The following is a 22452-nucleotide window of genomic DNA, read 5'->3' as shown; positions in this document are numbered from 1 at the left end:
GCTGCTGATTGGTTGATGGGGAAATTTCTCCACTGGCTCACTTCTCCACTCTTATCACTGCTTAGTAAATGTACCCCTTAATAGTATATTTATACTTATGCTTACCATACTATCCCTTTTATACTGGGACACTCATGAATTACACAGGTTATGTGGCTGGTTGACTTCAAGTCTGCATTTCACCTGTTTTTAATCAGCCACAGAACCTGTGTTATTCATGAGTGTTCCGGTTTAAACTATGCATAGTATGGTAAGCCTAATTATAGTGCAGCTGCCTCTGGTGGGAAGAGAAGATGTTCATGCTTCTTTCCCATTGACCCTGAAGGCGTAAACATACTATTTGTCGTGCAACCAAAATTAGTTACCTGCCTCCCTTGATATTTCATTTTATTGCTATTTAATCATGTGAACTTTTATTTAAAAGTAAAAATATATTTATAAATAGTGCTATCTACTTGAGATGCATTATTTTTATTTTATTTTTCAAAGTGATTCTTGAACTGGTTCATGAAATCTGCTCTAAACTTTAACAATTTGCGATGACTTTAGACATGAGATGCAAGTTGTGCAGTGACCGATGCTACTGTGAGCCGCAGTGTTGGCTTTTTTCCCTATGACATACACTTGATGAAACAATTTGTCATCAAACCCTGTCACCCGTCTTTCTTGTCTCACATTGCATCTCATGGAAGCAAAGTGGAAAAAGTGGTAAACTGATAAAAAGTGTGCGCTAAATGCGAACAATGCAAACTGGTTCAACTAAAGCTGAGCTTAAATAGCTACAGTATATTCTATGGTCACTATAATGGTTTTCCATTTGTATGCAGCTAACTGTGAACTCAAATTCTAACACCATAAAGTTCACTGTTTGACTAAAACAAGCATTAAAAATACTATAAATTTATGCTCAAAATGGTAATATTTTAGTTTTCTTGAAACAAACTTTATTCAAACCCTAATGGGCCCTAACACTGGGCGATAATACTGAAAGATATGAAAGATCTCGTTCATTAATGAACGAGATACCGTTCATATCTTTCAGTGTGGAGGCACCAGCGATGAACGATGCGCGGCCCCGCGCTCGTTCATCGCTGGTCCCCCGTCGCTTGTGCATGCAGGCCAATATGGATGATCTTGTCCATATTTGCCTGCACTGCTATGGAGCTGGGTGACAGGGAGGAGTGAAGAAACTTCACTCCGCCCGTCACTGTCCCCCCACCGCCGGGTCGCCCGTCAGCCGTAACTGCCGTCGGGCAGCTCGGCGGTGGATCTGTCAGTGTGTAGGGCCCATAAGTTTGGCAAGAACAATTGTACCAAAACCAAGGGGGGTAATTCAGACTTGATCGCTGCTGTGCGTTTTCGCACAATGGGCGATCAGGTCCAAACTGTGCATGTGCATGCACCGCAATGCGCAGGCGCGTTGCACGGGTACAATGCGGATCACCGCTCAGCGATAGGTTCGCACAGGTGATTGCAAGGAGATAGACAGGAAGAAGGCGTTTGTGGGTGTAAACTTACCGTTTTCAGGGAGTGTCTGCAAAAACGCAGGTGTGTCCATGCGTTTGCAGGGAGGGTTCCTGACGTCAATTCCGGAACCGGACAGGCTGCTGTGATCGCAGCAGCTGAGTAAGTTCTGGGCTGCGCAGAGACTGCACAAAATCTGTGTGTACAGCTTTGCTACACATGCGTTCACACACTTGCACAGCTAAAATACACTCCCCCTGTAGGCAGTGACTGATCGCTGCAGTGCAAAAATCGCTGGTCTGAATTAGGCCCCAAGTCTGATACATTGAACAAGTTTGAGGCTCTCAAACAATTCAAAACATTTGTGCATCTCTATCTAAATACTGTAAGTGTGTGTGTGTGTGTGTGTGTGTGTGTGTGTGTGTGTGTGTGTGTGTGTGTGTGTGTGTATATATATATATATATATATATATATATATATATATAGTGTAGGCAAATAAGTGGCACTCACCAGGCTTCTTATAGAAAAATAAAACGGTCCTTTAAATCGATCCTACGTTTCGGGGATACCCCCGTCGTCAGGGACAGCATGAACAAGGAGCTTAAGATGGCACCGCAGCAATTATAATATTACCCAGGAGGGAGTGCCGGACAACTGGTCACTATATACAGGGCCGGTTCAAGGGCGCTCTGCGCCCCGGGCAGGAAAAGGGACGTGGCCTAACACAGGGGGCGTGGTCAGTTACGCCCCCTGTACATTGCTAGCGCCGCTTGAATGCTGAGCGGCGCACCGCACAGCAAAAGGTCCTCTCCACGAAGGGAAACTAGACGCTATGCATCTAGTTCCCTTCGTGGAGAGGACCTTTGCTGTGCGGTGCGCGATGACGTCATCGCACACCGCTCAGCAAAGTTACTCTCCACGAAGGGAAACTAGACGCATAGCGTCTAGTTCCCTTCACAGGAGGCGGACGGGGACGGCAGTGGGCAGCGGAGGCGGACGGGGGACACAGCGGGCAGCAGTGGCGGATCTTGCCACGGTGCGGCGCCCTCCGGATGGCGCCAGCTCCCTCCAGAAGGCGGCGCCCCGGGCAAAAGTCCTGCTTGCCCGTGGCAAGATCCGCTACTGACTATATATATATATATATATATATATATAGAGAGAGAGAGAGAGAGAGAGAGATACAAATCAGCCGGCACTCAAGTCCAATGAGCAACATGCCCCAGTGCCATAATCCAAACAGCAGCATATATATGTCCAATGGTGGACAATAAGGCACTCCAGAGCCATTGGACATATATATATATATATATACATAGTACATACATATATCTCCAAGGCATCTACCATCCACTGGAAAGAGGCACTCTCCAAGCAAATCTTTTTAGTATTTCATTGCATACAGGGTGAGAAGTGTGTGTGTGTGTGTGTGTGTGTGTGTGTGTGTGTGTGTGTGTGTGTGTGTGTGTGTGTGTGTATATATGTATATGTGTGTGTGTGTGTATATATATATATATATATATATATATATATATATATATATATATATGTATAATATTATAATTATCTAATTTTTGTATATATATATATATATATATATATATATATATATTTTATATTATTATTATTATTATTTCTTTATACATCATCTATTAGATTGTAAACTTGCAAGAACAGGGCCTTCTCCCTTGTGTGCCTTTCCTTCTCTTATTTACACTATCTCATACTCCATACTCCCTTTGAGGGCACCTTACCCCTGGTTTTCCGTACTTGTCCTATATTGTCTATCCCTTGTGGCGCCATATAAATGAATAAATAATAAAAAATAATAATAATAATACGCTGTTGGGCAATGCTAGGGTCATAGTAAAAACTCTTCATTCTTAGTCACCAGGGGGGTAATAGCTAGATTTAAACAGAACTTGATAAATATATATATAAATATGTCATTTATTAAGTTCAGTACAACTTTAAAAATAAATGATTAACTTCAATTCTCTGTGTACACAATATTTGAGGAACCTGGGTATAATATATGCCTATAGTGGTTTATTAACATCTTCTCCAATAGAAATTAAATAAGGTTAGGAAGGTTTTTTATGGCTAATTCTTGTGCTGGCCAGTGTGGAGTGCGAAATTGACCTTCATGCAAATGAAACTGATCTATAAATTAGATCCAATTGCATGTCTGTAAGCAGGGCGGTTCTAGACCTTGTGGCGCCCAGGGCGAAAGTTTCCTTTGGCGAGCCCCCCCTCCCCAACAGGCGAAACAGGGTTAGTACACGCAAAAAAATAGGGTGTAGATTCATATGGAAGGGCCGTGGCCCCTATCGTTTTGCCCCCAGTAGATGTGCCCCTGTAGTTATGCCCCCAGTAGATGTGCCCCCAGTAAAGATGCCCCTGTTGTTATGCCCCCTTGTAGCGCTGCTTACAAACACAAAAAAAAATACCAGCTCCGTTCCTGCTTCCCGACCACTGCTGCTGCTGATGCTGCTCCGTCTCTGGCCGCCACCGGCTTCTCTCTATGGGAGAGACATCACGACGTCTCACCCATAGCGCCGCACAGACAATGGAGCCAGCTGCAGCTGGTGCCCATGGCACTTGCTGCAGCCAGAGTGCGGGGTGTGGGTGGGCTGCGCGTGCCTGTGAGGTGTCTGAGTCCGCGCCCGTGGGCCGCAGTGCCCCAGGCGCCCGCCCTGCTTGCCCATGCCGAGATCCGCTCCTGTCTGTAAGTGCAATCAGATAATGACCGCTACTGACCTCTTGGTGGTATTATACACCAGAAATGATCCAGCACTAAACCGGATCTCCTCTAATTTGGTCACTTGTGTGTGTCACCAAATTGGACTCTAAGTGGAAGATGTACTAAGCAGTGATAAAAGTGGAGAAGTGAGCCAGTGGAGAAATTTCCCATGGCAACCAGCTGCTCCATACAATTGTATAGTATGCAAATTAGAAATGTTAAGTCAATGCTGATTGGTTGCCGTGGGCCACTTCACCACTGGCTCACTTCTCCACTTTTATCACTGCTTAGTACATGTTCCCCTAGGTGACCTATTTATCCGGCCTTCACTAAAGTTTTCAACAGAGAAAGGATCAGGGTTATGTATTAAATCTTTAGCACTTTATTGCTATCCTTGTAGATCTCTATGGGATGTCAGTATTAGCCAACTTCTACATTGTAATATTAATGCCCTCTTCGGGTGGCATTGGCACCTAAAGCAACCAATTAGTGTCTACCTACCATTTTAAAAAATGTACTTCGCAAATGCTAGCTGTAAGCTGATTGGTAGCTATAGACAACTTCTCCATTTGTCCACTCTTTAGAAGGTAGAGTCATGTCTGCCTCCTGACTGTCATATTTATATCCACCTTTGTGCCTACAAATAACTGTGTTATCCTTACTATACCATCCCAGAGTGGCTGCTACACCTAGAGCTTCCCACAATGTAGTTTCTTTGCATTTCCCACAATCTTCCGTTTTCAGTTCATGACCCCTTCAGACATTTCCTCTGATCTGAGGTATGCAGGAACACACTCAGCAATTCTCTCTACTGTATTCCCATTCTCTGTACATCACATTTCTAATTTACCGTGGAAATGCATTCATTTTATAATGTGTTTTCTTAACTTCCAGGGAAGGGTCTGTAAGAGCCATCAGGCTTCTCTACTAAGGGACGTTAATGATCTCAGGTCTTCCAGAGAAGGCTCTGTAAGAACCATCAGGCTGTGGAACGCAAATAATGACCTGCCCACTAAATGGAATTAAAATGGCTTTCTTAGAAGATTTAGTCTAAGAAAACAAGTATCTGTAACTATCTTTATCTATCTACAGTATACATATAATTAGTTAAAGATACTTATATTATTAACCACTTAACTGATGATTTTTACCTTTTAAAAGTTTTCATATAATTTTTTATTTTTAATATAGTTTAAAAAGTATTTTTTTAAATAGTATATTATCACATCTGCAGAACAGATCTCCTCTTCAAAAACTGGGGGACACAGTGGGGCAGTATGGTCACATGTGATCTGACCATGCCAGTTAAGTTGTTAAACATAATTACAATGATCATTATAGGGAAAAAATCCAAATGCAATTTTATATTTATAGGCTCTTTCTTCTCTTGTATGGGGCTTGTTTTCTTTCCCCTGATTAAGACTACTGATTATAAATACTGTACCAAAATGTGCCCAAATCATAGTAACTAACAGTAAAACATTGCATTAATTTAAATGCAAAGTAGCATGTGTAGCTAATAATACACAATTACATTGAAAAAGTTGGAATGAAACTTGTGTGGGTAGTTTAGTACCTTAAGGTACCAGAAGCCACAGGCTAAAGCATGTCCTAAGTAACTTGTCTGTATCATGAAGTTCTTTAGTTTAACAATCTGGACCAAAGCAAGTGATTAATCTTGTATTCCTTTTGGATTTCTCTGTGGTACAGACAGAGGTTTAGAGATGGCCATTCCTCCCTCTCTGTATAAGCACCAAGTGGTGTGGCAGAACTGGACAGTATCCAGTTGTTGTACTCATCGGGTTTTCAAAATAGCATTTAGAAATCCAAGTCTTTAGTAAGATGCGTTTATACATTGTGAGGTTTGCATGTTAGGGGAAAATGGGACTTCCACTGATATTATCTTCTGTAACTTTCCATGCATCTTTCGCCAATAGCGATTACATTGACCAGCATGCCTTATAATAAAACAATTGAAAGTGATCCATTTTTGTTAAGCAATGCAATGGTTTAGCCATACCTTCCAATTTTGAAGTTCTTCAAATTTGGGATACAATGAACGGACACATGACCACATCCCCATGGCTGCTTATTATTCTCACTTCACAACAGGAATTTATTGTCACTCACACCAGAGGCAGGTGTGAGTGACAATGAGGTTACCACTCTGCTATGCACCTCACCAGTGAATTTGACATACCTGACAATTCTCTGAACTGTCCTGTCTGTGGCAGAACATTGGAGAGGTATAATTTACATGTCAGCTTCCCTTTACCTACAATTTTGCAGTGTGTACCCAGCCTTTATACTCTAGTTCACATTTTTTATAGACCTTATTGTAGCAAATTCTGCCAGTTTAACAAGTTGCAGAATGATTGGACCAATGGTCATTTGAATCACACTAATGGAGACAAATAGCTGATATTTTGTAACATGACAGCCAATACACCTTGTTGTGCAGTTTGTTGATGGGTTTCTCAGACAATGTTGTCAGAACAGATTTACCAGGCTTGGTAAAAATTACAGTTTACTCAGTTGAGGGGTTTCTTTTTAGGTACAAAGAGAGCAATGTCCGGACTTGAGGTTTCCATAGAACTTGGGTACAGTGTAAGAGCAGCAGTGTATGTGTGTGGTTGCTTTTTTTTGTCTCAGCCAAGTGTGCAATAGCGCACGGTATCCTTTTGGATGGTCGACCATGTTAAGGTCGACAGTCATTAGGTCGACCACTATTGGTCGACATTGATATGGTCATATGGTCAACACATGAAAATGATCGACATATGAAAATGTTGACATGGCTTTTTTAAAAAAAAAACTTTTTTAACTTTCTCATACTTTACCATCCAAGTTGACTACTATTGGGAATGGTAACCTGTGCAGAGTTCTGCGGCAGCGGAGCGAGGCAAGGGGACATGGTACACTAATAAAAAACATAAAAAACAGTTAAAAAATCCATGTCTACCTTTTTGTGTCGACAGGTCCCATGTCGACCATTTTCATGTTTCGATTATTAGTCCATGTCGACCATGGGGTAAATTTACTAAGATGGGAGTTCTACTTAAGATGGGATGTTGCCCATAGCAACCAATTAGATGCTAGATAAATGAGAAGCAGAATCTGATTGGTTGCTACGGGCAACATCCCATCTTAAATAGAACTCCCATCTTAGTAAATTTACCCCCATGTCTGTCGACCTTAACATGGTCGACCATTCATACCAGAACCACAGCGCACAACCATCTACAAATGCCCCACCCCTCAGTCTGCAGCTATATGAAAAAATATAAACAAAAACTTTATTAAAACTACAACTTGAACAAGCCATAAAAGTTATTTTCCTTTTATAAACACATTTTGCTGTGCTTGCAGGCATACCTGTACACCTCTTCATTAGTAGGGAGGTTTTGCACAACTGTGTCGTGGGTGAAATAGGTTACAGGTTTACCTCATATACTGTATAGTCATAAATGTTTTTTGTCTGCGTACTTTGGGCTGGTAGAAACTAGTTTGCCCTCTTATTTTACTGCGCATGTTTGTCTCTGTTATGTACAAAACCACATGGAAAGTGCAGTCATGTGTAACTGCTTAGCTTATATTAATGGCAGTTTTAACTCTTTAACTTCCTGAGGGTCTTGCTACACACTGTGTGACTAATCTTTTAAAGCTTCTGGGACTTAGAGTTCTTTAACTAAACATGGCTGCCAGATGGAGAAGGTATATCCGTAACAATAAATCTGTATGGCGACAGTGTAAGCAATTTATTGCCCTAATGAAATTAGATGTCAGTGGTTATCATAGAGTACAGTTCTCCAGATAGTCGGCCTTTGGTTTACCAACTGTTCTGGAGCAGCAAATCCCAGAATGCTGTTCTAGGTTCTGCTTGCTAGTCCTCCAGATTTTGCAGAACTACAAATCCCAGCATATTATTCTGACTTCTAGCTCATTGCCACTACAGTAATGCGTCTCTAGCCTTTGCTTGAAGTAAACAGAGACTATGGAGATCATTTCGACCTGATCGCACGCTGCCGTTTTTCGCAGCGCAGCGATCAGGTCACTACTGCGTATGCACCGCAATGTGCAGGCGTGTCGTACGGGTACGAAGTGGATCATTGCTGTGAGATGGATTTAACGAAGAATCCATTCGCACAGCCGATCGCAAGAAGATTGACAGGAAGAAGGCATTTATAGGTGTCAACTGACCGTTTTCAGGGAGTGTTTGAAAAAAGGCAGGCATGTACAAGCGTTTGCAGGGAGTATGTCTGACGTCAATTCCGGGACCAAACAGGCTGAAGTGATCGCATCGGCTGAGTAAGTTCAGACCTACTCAGAAACTACACAAACTGTTTTTGTACTGCTCGGCTGCACAAGCGTTTGCACACTTGCACAGCTAAAATTCACTCCCTTGTGGGTGGCGACTGCGTTTGCGCGGCTGCAAAAAGTAGCTAGCGAGCGATCAACCCGGAATGATCCCCTATGAGGGGGGGGCTACTCTGTAATGGCCTGCGATTTGCAGGAGTCTGCAAGATTCTGGAGAGTATGCTGAATGTTTTAAATTGGCAATCACTTTATAGGGCAAAATCAAGCATCGGAAAGACTTATACTGGAATCTTGCCTATGCCTGCAAGTCGCAGGCTATTGCATTTCCCCGTATCTCTGTCGCTCTAACTGTAGATGAACTACTCCTCTCAGTAAACACGGTCAGAGAAAAATCCTCATATACTGTACATAACGCACCTATCACAAGCAAGTGTAAAGTAAGCATACCTATATATTATGCTTGTTATTAAGTCCAAACATACATAAGTTCTTTAGTTATTTATCTCCTCCTTCTCTCTCTCTTCTGGGGTCTGCTGCCTAATACCGATGACTGTAGTATGCAGACTGCAGAGAGGAGACAGATTGGACAGCATGATACATCATTATATAGTTTAAAAAGGAAGTTGGTCTCTGTATGGTACTCTGAGGAGATGCCTTCACAGCACAATTATTTAGACCATCCACAAACAGTGAAATGAACTTATATCAATATATTATTATTATTATTATTATTATTATCCTTTATTTATATGGCGTCACAGCGCCCAATTACAGAGTAAACAAATAAGCAAAACATGAAGACAGTGACTTACAGTTCAATACAATATAGGACAAGTACAGGGTATATAAACATAGCTGCATCAGTAAACAGCACTGAAATAAGTATCAGAGTGGCAGAAAACCAAAGGATTTGGTGCCATCAAAGGAAGTATTGAAAAGAAGATAAGTTAAGTAAGAGACGTAAAAGCACATGAGGGAAGAGGACCCTGCTCGTGAGAGCTTACATTCTAAAGAGGAGGGGCATACAGATGGGGAAGAAAGTGAACGTGGGCCACAGAAGGTTTCGGATGAGAGATGGCTGGGTTTGGTGAAGAAGTGTGTCTTGAGAGTCGGCTTGAAGTTTTGTAGAGAGGTGAAGAATCTGAGGGGGAGAGGTAGAGAATTCCAGAGAAAGGGAGCAGCACGTGCAAAATCTTGGAGGTAGGAGTGGGAGAAGGTAATCAGAGGGCAGGAGAGGCAGCGTGCATTAGCAGAGATAAGAGGACGGGCGGGAGTGTAAAGGAAGATAAGGTCAGAGATGTAACTGGGAGAGGAGTGGGCTTTGTAAGCGAGTGTGAGAAGCTTGAAATGGATTCTGAAGGGGAAGGGGAGCCAGTGAAGGGCTAGTAAGAGAGGTAAGGTGGATGTAGTGCATTTGGTGAGGAAGATGATCCGGGCAGCAGCATTGAGGATAGATTGGAGTGGAGAGATGTATGTGTTAGGGATGCCAGTCAGGAGGAGATTACAGTAGTACAGTCTGGAGATAACCAGTGAATGGATAAGGGTCTTAGTGGCATCCTGTGTGAGAAAGGGTCTGATCCTGAAAATATTTTTGAGATGAAAATGACAGGTTTGTGATAGGTGCTGAATGTGTGGTTTGAAGGAGAGGGAGGAGTCACGGATTACTCCAAGAAAGCGCACTTGGGGGCTAGAGGAGATAGTAGTGCCATCTATAGATAGTGAAATTGTGGGAGGTGAGGTTGTGCGGGAGGGTGTGAAGATGATCCACTCAGTCTTAGACATGTTAAGTTTAAGAAAGCGCTGAGACATCCAGCAAGAGATAACAGAGAGACAGTTGGATACACGAGTGAGGAGAGCAGGAGAGAGGTCAGGGGAGGAAAGGTAGATTTGAGTATCATGAGCATAGAGATGATATTGTAAGTGAAAAGAGCCAATGAGATCTCCTAAAGAGGATGAATAGAGAGAGAAAAGGAGAGGACCAAGAACAGAGCCTTGGGGAACACCTACAGTTAGTGGAAGGGGAGGGGGAGGTGGAGCCATAAGAGGAGACAGAGAAGGAACAGTCAGAAAGGTAGGAGGACGGCCAGGAGAGGGCAGTAAAATGCAGACCAAGGGAGTGAAGGACTTGAGTTCCAAAAACATGTGTTCCAAATACACATAATATCTAATAAATATATTGTATTCCTAAGGTAGATTAACTATATATGTGGTCTTCACATTTTTTTTAATTTTTATCCTGTGTATTGTACCACCTGAAATGAGGTGACCATGCCAGCGTCTTTAAGTTCCATTCACATACAGTAGCTGGTGGTGGCTACTGTATACCATGTTTGCATCATTGGAAACAGTAAGATAGCCTACAGGAAAAGGTTGGGAATCCTCCTTTGTAAAACCTATTTGGATACGTTTATAGTTAAGGAGACAATTTGGCTACTGAGTGTGCTTTTTTGTGGAGCCTGTGGGGATGGAACAGTGTACTATGGCCATGCCAGTAGTACAGAATGAAACCTTTTAACCTATGCAGCTATGCAAAGTTATATTTGCATACAGTAGTATACATGATGAACATGTTATATAGAAAAGTTTTCAGAAAAAAACAAGTGAAATAGATCCAGTTCATGCAGATAAAATACAGTTTATGGTCTTTCTAAAACTTTTTAATAGACATTTCTTTTTAATAACTTATCTCCCTTTTTTGTAGGACATGGCTCCTCTAACAGACCTCTGCAAATATTGGAGCTTCCTGGCTTCCTTCTGTCTCATGTCCAGCTTCTCTTATGTGGCTAATGCTCAAACTCCACCTTCCGGATGTGGACAAGGCTTAGATTCATTGTACTATAACTTGTGTGACTTGTCAGCAGTATGGGGCATAGTTCTACAAGCCTTTACTAGTGCTGGCATTATATCCTCTTTCATCCTCACCATTGTCTTGGTAGCCAGCACTCCATTCATCCAAGACAAGAAGAAGAAAAGCATGCTGGGTACTCAGGTGTTTTTTCTTATTGGCACAGCTGGCCTTTTCTGTCTTGTCTTTGATATGGTGGTAAAAAAAGACTATGCCACCTGTGCATCACGAAGATTCCTCTTTGGTCTGTTCTTTGCCATCTGTTTCTCCTGCTTGGGGACACATGCAGTGAATCTAAACTACCTGGTGAGGAAAAACACTGGGCCTAGTGGTTGGTGGATTTTTGGCATAGCAATAGCCCTTTCTCTAGTGGAAGTGATTATTAATACAGAATGGCTCATTATCACCATCGTGCGTACAACTGGAGTGCCGCAGATGCCATGCAATATTGGAAATGAGGACTTTGTAATGGCACTTATATATGTCATGTTCCTCATCCTGGCAGGATTTATGACCGCTTGGCCTGCCTTGTGTGGACGGTATGGTCACTGGAGGAAGCATGCCGTCTTCATTATCATCACACTTTTCATGTCCATTTGCATTTGGATAGTCTGGATTGTTATGTATGTCTATGGAAACATTCAGGCTAAAAAATCTGTGTATTGGGATGACCCCACATTGGCCATTGCTCTAGTTTCCAACGCCTGGGCCTTCATCTTCCTCTACATTATTCCTGAAATTTCTCAGTTGACCAAACCAAGTTTAGAACAGTCATTTGAAGAAGAGCTATACCCCACTAGAGGGGTAGGTTATGAAACCATCCTCAAGGAACAAACATCGCAGAGTATGCATGTGGAGAACAAAGCATTTTCCATGGATGAGCCACAAACTGGTAAATACTTATAGTTTAATTTCCATCTTTTCTAGATTTTTAAAGTTGAGAAACAGAGTCCCTTTCCATTATAGCCACACATATCAAATACACAACATATTTTCTCTGCATATACCTTTAGATTACTTTATTTTCTTGTATATACCATACTGCTACTTTTACTAAGTACATTGATTTTGTCCATTTATTTATACAATCAGTTAATAGCTGTGTATTTATACAGTTCTTGGAGACAGCAGAACTGTGCAATCCTCTCTGTTTTCAATAGTTTCCTCTCCAGAGAGAAGTTTTGTATCCTATCTTAATAAAAAAGAAAAATGTGGTTGGAATCAAGTAATAAAAATACAATGTACTTAATAAACATTACTGGACGATATGTTCAGGCCAATAAATGTAATTCTGCTAAATGTGTAATCACCTTGGAAACCTTTATAAATGAACTACTGACTTTGTCACTACATTCCTGACTTCTATGTCCTTTAAGATCTGTTCTGTCTTTAATTCATATACTGCATACACCAAAGTAGTTATGGTAGAATGAGTTTCTAGCAACTCCATCCAATTTATTTTTCTAAAGCTGGTGATGGCAAGTTGTGCTTAAAGTGCTGAAAACTAGTAGCAATTTAAAGAATGCAGTGTAGCTTCATCATCATCATTTTGGTTGCTTATGTAATAAATAAACGTAGCCATATACTTGTATCTCTAATTTAAGCTTTAAACCAGAGGTTGATAGGAAAGAGCGAGTGCAGGATAACCAATCATAAAATGCAACCTACAGATTTCAAATTGCAATTTAACAATTTGTTTGGTCAGTCTAGTGACTGCAGCTTGTGGTTGGTCCTCACACCCCATAATCTCTGTTTAAAATTGTTTTGATGGTCATGTGTTAACATAAACAGTTCTATTAAAAAATGGCTGCATGTAGTAGCCTTCAGGGTTTTATGAAGCGAAAAAAAATCATTTATATGATAACGCAGCTTTAAAAACAATACTAATGGTCACGTGAAGCGGCGCCTCCTACCTTTGCTGACCAGAGACTGCCTGTCTGGCATCTACCATTATATATGTGTGTTGTGAGAGGCAGAGAGGTTCCTGCATTAGGAGGAGGTGCAGGCCCTGACATGCCACATGGAGCATTATGGGGTTGCTCCAAGGTAGGTAGCTCTTAGCTTAGACATATTGTAGTAAGGAGCCATTATCATGTGGCTCTTTGCTGGTTAATCTTAGACCCAGATTGGGGTAATAGAGGTGTAGGTTGTGGTGTCTCTGGACTGGCTGAGCTGGATGGCTTTAGTGTGGCATACCTTTACATTCTATTAACACTTTTCACTTATTAATTTTTTAACACTATTTCTCTATTTCTCTATCGTCCTAAGTGGATGCTGGGGTTCCTGAAAGGACCATGGGGAATAGCGGCTCCGCAGGAGACAGGGCACAAAAGTAAAGCTTTTACAGGTCAGGTGGTGTGTACTGGCTCCTCCCCCTATGACCCTCCTCCAGACTCCAGTTAGATTTTTGTGCCCGGCCGAGAAGGGTGCAATTCTAGGTGGCTCTCATAAAGAGCTGCTTAGAGAGTTTAGCTTAGGTTTTTTATTTTACAGTGATTCCTGCTGGCAACAGGATCACTGCAACGAGGGACAGAGGGGAGAAGAAGTGAACTCACCTGCGTGCAGGATGGATTGGCTTCTTGGCTACTGGACATGAAGCTCCAGAGGGACGATCACAGGTACAGCCTGGATGGTCACCGGAGCCACGCCGCCGGCCCCCTCACAGATGCTGAAGCAAGAAGAGGTCCAGAATCGGCGGCTGAAGACTCCTGCAGTCTTCTTAAGGTAGCGCACAGCACTGCAGCTGTGCGCCATTTTCCTCTCAGCACACTTCACACGGCAGTCACTGAGGGTGCAGGGCGCTGGGGGGGGGGCGCCCTGGGAGGCAAATGAAAACCTTTAAAAAGGCTAAAAATACCTCACATATAGCCCCAGAGGCTATATGGAGATATTTACCCCTGCCTAAATGTACTAAATAGCGGGAGACGAGCCCGCCGAAAAAGGGGCGGGGCCTATCTCCTCAGCACACGGCGCCATTTTCTGTCACAGCTCCGCTGGTCAGGAAGGCTCCCAGGTCTCTCCCCTGCACTGCACTACAGAAACAGGGTATAACAGAGAGGGGGGGCAAAATAAATGGCAATATATTAATATAAAAGCAGCTATAAGGGAGCACTTAATCATAAGGCTATCCCTGTCATATATAGCGCTTTTTGGTGTGTGCTGGCAGACTCTCCCTCTGTCTCCCCAAAGGGCTAGTGGGTCCTGTCTTCGTATATAGCATTCCCTGTGTGTCTGCTGTGTGTCGGTACGTGTGTGTCGACATGTATGAGGACGTTATTGGTGTGGAGGCGGAGCAATTGCCAAATATGAGGATGTCACCTTCTAGGGGGTCGACACCAGAATGGATGCCTTTATTTGTGGAATTACGGGATAGCGTCGACTCGCTTAAGCAGTCGTTTGCCGACATGAGGCGGCCGGACACTCAATTAGTGCCTGTCCAGGCGCCTCAAACACCGTCAGGGGCTGTAAAACGCCCCTTGCCTCAGTCGGTCGACACAGACCCAGACACAGGCACTGATTCCGGTGGTGAAGGTGACGAATCAACCGTATTTTCCAGTAGGGCCACACGTTATATGATTTTGGCAATAAAGGAGATGTTACATTTAGCTGATACTACAGGTACCACTAAACAGGGTATTATGTGGGGTGTGAAAAAACTACCAGTAGTTTTTACCGAATCAGAAGAATTAAATGACGTGTGTGATGAAGCGTGAGGTGCCCCGATAAAAAACTGCTAATTTCAAAGAAGTTATTGGCTTTATACCCTTTCCCGCCAGAGGTTAGGGAGCGCTGGGAAACACCTCCTAGGGTGGACAAAGCGCTAACACGCTCATCAAAACAAGTGGCGTTACCCTCTCCTGAGACGGCCGCACTTAAAGATCCATCAGATAGGAGGATGGAAAATATCCAAAAAGGTATATACACACATACAGGTGTTATACTACGACCAGCTATTGCGACTGCCTGGATGTGCAGTGCTGGGGTAGTTTGGTCAGAGTCCCTGATCGAAAATATTGATACCCTGGACAGGGACAATATTTTACTGTCGTTAGAACAAATAAAGGATGCATTTCTTTATATGCGTGATGCACAGAGAGATATCTGCACACTGGCATCACGGGTAAGTGCTATGTCCATTTCGGCCAGAAGAGCTTTATGGACACGACAGTGGACAGGCGATGCGTAGAGGAGTTATTTGGGGTCGGTCTATCGGATTTGGTGGCCACGGCTACGGCCGGGAAATCCACCTTTCTACCTCAAGTCACTCCCCAACTGAAAAAGGCACCGACCTTTCAACGCAGCCCTTTCGTTCCTTTAAAAATAAGAGAGCAAAGGGCTATTCATATCTGCCACGAGGCAGAGGACGAGGGAAGAGACAGCAACAGGCAGCTCCTTCCCAGGAACAGAAGCCCTCCCCGGCTTCTACAAAAGCCTCAGCATGACGCTGGGGCTTCGCAAGAGGACTCGGGGGCGGTAGGCGGTCGTCTCAAGAATTACAGCGCGCAGTGGGCTCACTCGCAGGTAAATCCCTGGATCCTGCAGATAATATCTCAGGGGTACAGGTTGAAATTAGAGACAGAGCCACCTCGCCGTTTCCTGAAGTCTGCTTTACCAACGTCCCCCTCAGAAAGGGAGACGGTTTTGGAAGCCATTCACAAGCTGTATTCTCAGCAGGTGATAGTCAAGGTACCTCTTCTACAACAAGGGAAGGGGTATTATTCCACTCTTTTTGTGGTACCGAAGCCGGATGGCTCGGTAAGGCCTATTCTAAATCTGAAGTCCTTGAACCTGTACATAAAGAAGTCCAAGTTCAAGATGGAGTCACTCAGAGCAGTGATAGCGAACCTGGAAGAAGGGGACTTTATGGTATCCTTGGACATCAAGGATGCGTATCTCCACGTTCCAATTACCCCTCACACCAGGGGTACCTCAGGTTCGTTGTACAAAACTGTCACTATCAGTTTCAGACGCTGCCGTTTGGTTTGTCCACGGCACCTCGGGTCTTTACAAAGGTAATGGCCGAGATAATATTTCTTCTTCGAAGAAAAGGCGTATTAATTATCCCATACTTGGACGATCTCCTAATAAGGGCAAGGTCCAGAGAACAGCTAGAGATGGGTTTAGCACTATCTCAAGAGGTGCTAAAGCAGCACGGATGGATTCTGAATATTCCAAAATCCCAATTAATGCCGACAACTCGTCTGCTGTTCCTGGGGATGATTCTGGACACAGTTCAGAAAAAGGTTTTTCTTCCCGAAGAAAAAGCCAAGGAGTTATCTGACCTGGTCAGGAACCTCCTAAAACCAGGAAAGGTGTCTGTACATCAATGCACAAGAGTCCTGGGAAAAAATGGTAGCTTCTTACGAAGCAATCCCTTTCGGCAGATTCCATGCAAAGGGATCTGTTGGACAAATGGTCAGGGTCGCATCTTCAGATGCACCTGCGGATAACCCTGTCGCCGAGGACAAGGGTATCCCTTCTGTGGTGGTTGCAGGAGGCTCATCTATTGGAGGGCCGCAGATTCGGCATGCAGGATTGGATCCTGGTGACCACGGAGGCCAGCCTGAGAGGCTGGGGAGCAGTCACACAGGGAAGAAATTTCCAGGGAGTGTGGTCGAGCCTGAAAAAGTCTCTTCACATAAGCATTCTGGAACTAAGAGCAATCTACAATGCTCTAAGCCAGGCGGAACCTCTGCTTCAAGGAAGACCGGTGTTGATCCAGTCGGACAACATCACGGCAGTCGCCCATGTAAACAGACAGGGCGGCACAAGAAGCAGGAGGGCAATGGCAGAAGCTGCCAGGATCCTTCGCTGGGCGGAGAATCACGTGATAGCACTGTCAGCAGTATTCATCCCGGGCGTGGACAACTGGGAAGCAGACTTCCTCAGCAGACACGACCTTCACCCGGGAGAGTGGGGACTTCATCCAGAAGTTTTCCACATGCTATTAAACCGTTGGGTAAAACCAATGGTGGACATGATGGCGTCTCGCCTCAAAAAAAAAAAAAAAAAACACTGGACAGGTATTGCGCCAGGTCAAGAGATCCGCAGGCAATAGCTGTGGACGCGCTGGTAACACCTTGGGTGTACCAGTCGGTATATGTGTTTCCTCCTCTGCCTCTCATACCAAAGGTATTGAGGATTATACGGCAAAGAGGAGTAAGACTAGTGGCTCCGGATTGGCCAAGAAGGACTTGGTACCCGGAACTTCAAGAGATGGTCACGGACGATCCGTGGCCTCTACTTCTGAGAAGGGACCTGCTTCAGCAGGGTACTTGTCTTTTTCAAGAATTACCGCGGCTGCGTTTGACGGCATGGCGTTTGACTGCTAGATCCTAAAAGGAAAAGGCATTCCAGAAGAAGTCATTCCTACCTTGATAAAGGCAAGGAAGGAAGTCACCGCGAAGCATTATCGCCGTATTTGGCGAAAATATGTTGCGTGGTGCGAGCAGCGGAGTGCTCCGATGGAGGAATTTCAACTGGGTCGTTTTCCTACATTTCCTGCAATCAGGATTGTCTATGGGTCTCAAATTGGGATCTATTAAGGTTCAAATTTCGGCCCTATCAATATTCTTCCAAAAAGAATTGGCCTCAGTCCCTGAGGTCCAGATTTTTATCAAAGGAGTACTGCATATACAGCCTCCTGTGGTGCCTAAGGTGGCACCGTGGGATCTAAATGTAGTTTTAGATTTCCTCAAATCCAATTGGTTTGAACCACTAAAGAATGTGGATTTGAAATATCTCACATGGAAAGTGACTATGTTACTGGCCCTGGCTTCGGCCGGGAGAGTATCTGAACTGGCGGCTTTGTTTTATAAAAGCCCTTATTTAATTTTCCATTCGACATAGGGCAGAGCTGCGGACGCGTCCGCATTTTCTCCCTAAGGTGGTATCAGCGTTCACCTGAACCAGCCTATTGTAGTGCCTGCGGCTACAGACGACTTGAAGGACTCCAAGTTGTTGGACGTTGTCAGAGCCTTAAAAATATACATTTAAAGGACGGCTGGAGTCAGAAAATCTGACTCGCTGTTTATACTGTATGCACCCAACAAGTTGGGTGCACCTGCTTCTAAGCAGTCGATTGCTCGTTGGATTTGTAACAAAATTCAACTTGTACATTCTGTGGCAGGCCTGCCACAGCCTAAATCTGTTAAGGCCCATTCCGCAAGGAAGGTGGGCTCATCTTGGGCGGCTGCCCGAGGGGTCTCGGCATTACAACTCTGCCGAGCAGCTACGTGGTCAGGGGAGAACACGTTTGTAAATTTTTACAAATTTGATACCCTGGCAAAGGAGGACCTGGAGTTCTCTCATTCGGTGCTGCAGAGTCATCCGCACTCTCCCGCCCGTTTGGGAGCTTTGGTATAATCCCCATGGTCCTTTCAGGAACCCCAGCATCCACTTAGGACGATAGAGAAAATAAGAATTTACTTACCGATAATTCTATTTCTCGGAGTCCGTAGTGGATGCTGGGCGCCCATCCCAAGTGCGGATTATCTGCAATACTTGTACATAGTTATTGTTAACTAATTCGGGTTATTGTTTAGGAAGCCATCTTTCAGAGGCTCCTCTGTTATCATACTGTTAACTGGGTTTAGATCACAAGTTGTACGGTGTGATTGGTGTGGCTGGTATGAGTCTTACCCGGGATTCAAAATCCTCCCTTATTGTGTACGCTCGTCCGGGCACAGTACCTAACTGGAGTCTGGAGGAGGGTCATAGGGGGAGGAGCCAGTACACACCACCTGACCTGTAAAAGCTTTACTTTTGTGCCCTGTCTCCTGCGGAGCCGCTATTCCCCATGGTCCTTTCAGGAACCCCAGCATCCACTACGGACTCCGAGAAATAGAATTATCGGTAAGTAAATTCTTATTTTTAATTACATTTCATTTTTGTATCACCTTCTTTATAGCTTCGGCTTCCTAAATACTAATTTATTACCACTATAGTTTTTTTCACTGGTATGGGCTTTCTGGCTTATGCTGGTGTTTTGGGGTGCCACACCCTGCACCTAGATATAGCGCTAGGGACCCCAAATGTACAGAGACGCCTTGATGCGGCTTTGGGGCTTAACCACACATTTGCGCAAATATGTGTAAGTTAACGAAGATCTCTGAATTCTATTATTATGTGGGATTTATATCTGGTTACTGATATCATTCAGGGTGCTGAGGGAAACAAAATGCCTTTTTTTCATGTACTGTATTTAGTAGGGAGCTCTTCCAATTTGAAGCCACTGCGGGTGACTGACTTTACTAGAGGGGCAGCAGACCCTTACGTGCTCCAGCAGAGACATATTAATTAGAAGGAACTGCCCTAGAGCTAGATATTTTGGGTGAGATGTAATAGGGATGCCAGCCGATCTCTGATTATTTTTTAAAGGGGCAAACACTTACAAGGCATGGTTTTGCCTTGAAAAATGATTGCTCGTAATAAAAAAGTCTGAGATTGTCCAGCTTCCCGCACCTCCTGCGATCTCGGACCCTATTACATCTCGCCCTTTGTATTGTTTTTTTTATTTAGAGATCTTTTTTCCATGTTAACTTATAAAGAATCTTTAGTGTTTATTTTCGCTTTTTACAATATATTTTCATACTCAATGAATTGCTAATTTTCGTCTAATGATACAGTTATTTGCAGGAAAAAAAACTATGTGGACAATGATGATGAATAATTATGAGGAATAATGTAAACTTAATTGTTTTTCTCTGTTGCCAGCCAAGAGGCCAGTGTCTCCATACAGTGGATACAGTGGACAGTTAAGAAGCAATGTCTACCAGCCCACGGAGATGGCACTTATGAATAAGAATACGGTAAGAAGCTTCATCATACTGGGTGAACCGGAGGCTGTGTTCTCAGCTACTTCTCCACTCCAATGTTTTCCTCTTAGAGTTGGCTGACTTGCTGCTCTGTGACTGTGCAGTTTGCAGGTTACACTGTGCAGCTATTCATAGCATATCTGATCTCCGCCAAGAGAGACAACAAATCTCACACGCCATTAAAAGGCCTCAACATTTCTCTTTACTTAATTTTGCCTGGTACAGGGAAACGCATATGTATCCATTTTATTTAGAGATGAGCGACCTCTTTTCATTCTGCATTTGACTGCAGGATTTTGCACATTTCACCAGAGGAATGTGTTAACATGATTCGGGCACCCGATAACTAGTTATCTATCCGTGATTTCTTTTCGGGTTTGCTCAGACCCAAAAAGAAATCCCAGTTAACTGCAGTCTGTGGACTGCAATCAGGGTTAATTGAATGGTCACACGGGATCAATTAGTCCATGGTTAATTATCGTGGCTAACTGAATTCCCCCCTATAGCTGTTGAGACAGGAACTATTTCAGAGCATATTTGTTAGCAAACCGAAAAAGCACTCTAATGGGTAAAACCATATGCACTGCAGGTGGGGCAGATGTAACTTGTGCAGAGATATTTAGGTGGGGTGTGTTCAAACTGAAATCTAAATTGCAGTGTAAAAATAAAGCAGCCAGTATTTATCATGCACAGAAACAATATAACCCACCCGTTTTGACTACAGAGCTTTTTAATATTTTTTTTTTTTTTTTTTTTTTTGCAGTAATGCCATTAAAGCTTCAATCTGGGTACAATATACTGGGCTTCCACTTAAATAACTGTTAATAATACAAATAACCTGCTTTCCAATAATGGAGCCAAAACATGTTCCGATCACCTACAGCACCACTCCACGGCAGAGCAGTAGGGGTTCAATTATTTAGTAGGACGGATTTGTATTTTACATCAATACTTCCCATCTGCTCCATGAGAGGCCTAGCCTACAGTTGCTGCTTTGCTGTGTTCATCATCTCCCTTGTGCTTCCAGTGCTGCAGCTGGGGCCATGCAAATTTTCAGGTTTCTGAAGCTAAATATAGTGTTCGATATAATATGATAGTGTAATAGAGTAGTATGAAGGATGTGGTTTGAAAGGCAGGAGAGCAGTGTGGCAGTCCTGTATTACAGCATATGCATTATACAGTATATAGCTTCTTTATAGAATCAGCAAAGTTATAGTGGTGGCGGTGTCTTTTAATACAATAACAAATATATTTTAGTGTGATTTTGTGCAAACAGTGGGGCAGATGTATTAACCTGGAGAAGGCATAAGGAAGTGATAAACCAGTGTTAAATGCGAGGTGATAAATGCACCAGCCAATCAGCTCCAATATGCAAATTGTCAGGAGCTGTTGCGTTTATCACCTTGCACTTATCACTGGTTTATGACTTCCTTATGCTGTCTCCAGGCTTAATACATCTGCCCCAGTATACTCAGTGGTAAACTGGGGATTAGCCTATAGCATTGAAATGTAATTGTACTGAATTACAGGTTGAGTATCCCATATCCAAATATCCGAAATACGGAATATTCCGAAATACGGACTTTTTGGAGTGAGAGTGAGATAGTGAAACTTTTGTTTTTTGATGGCTCAATACACAAAGTTATTAAAAATATTGTATTAAATGACCTTCAGGCTGTGTGTATAAGGTGTATAAGAAACATAAATGCATTCTGTGCTTAGAGTTAGGTCCCATCACCATGATATCTCATTATGGTATGCAATTATTCCAAAATACGGAAATATCCGATATCCAAAATACGTCTGGTCCCAAGCATTTTGGATAAGGGATACTCAACCTGTATTACTTGATTGTAAAGGTGATGTCTTTTCCTTAATAGAACAGTGTATTGACACGTTTATGCAGATTTTCTTAAACAATTACATCTTGGAGAAGCCAGGAACACACCTTACAAAACTGTTGAAACCCCCACATCAACAAACCTCAGCACCCAATAAGCCAGCAATATGTTTTGGATTGTTTGAGAGAACTTTCATATAACAATTTGTTAAATATCAAATAAAATAATGGTTCTCATCCATTGTAGTCCAATGTAGAAAATAAACTTGATGTAAAATGACGTATCTCCTCTAACTGAAAAATCCCAATTTATGGGTTAATCGTGATATTTTATTGATTTAAGCTATTTGTCAGTAAAAAAAATAATGCATTATTTGTATTTGAATAGATATGTTATAAATTGCATATTAAATATATATATATATATAT

General features: G+C 43.0%; 1 protein-coding gene across 2 annotated transcripts in view; it reads left to right on the top strand.

Moving 5' to 3' along the window:
- The window catches only part of GPRC5C (G protein-coupled receptor class C group 5 member C), a 55741-nt gene that overhangs the window by 30972 nt on the left and 2317 nt on the right, over positions 1–22452 (top strand). For both annotated transcript variants that reach the window (XM_063961132.1, XM_063961133.1), the window contains exons 2-3: positions 11224–12259; positions 20083–20177. In XM_063961132.1, the coding sequence (XP_063817202.1) occupies positions 11227–12259; positions 20083–20177 (1128 nt within the window). In that variant the 5' untranslated portion in view covers positions 11224–11226. The remainder of the gene's footprint in view (positions 1–11223; positions 12260–20082; positions 20178–22452) is intronic.

This window comes from Pseudophryne corroboree, chromosome 3 (genome assembly GCF_028390025.1).
Source record: "Pseudophryne corroboree isolate aPseCor3 chromosome 3, aPseCor3.hap2, whole genome shotgun sequence".
Classification (NCBI taxonomy): domain Eukaryota; kingdom Metazoa; phylum Chordata; class Amphibia; order Anura; family Myobatrachidae; genus Pseudophryne; species Pseudophryne corroboree.
Note: the sequence above shows the minus strand (reverse complement) of the source record. Positions and strands in the feature narration are given on the sequence as shown.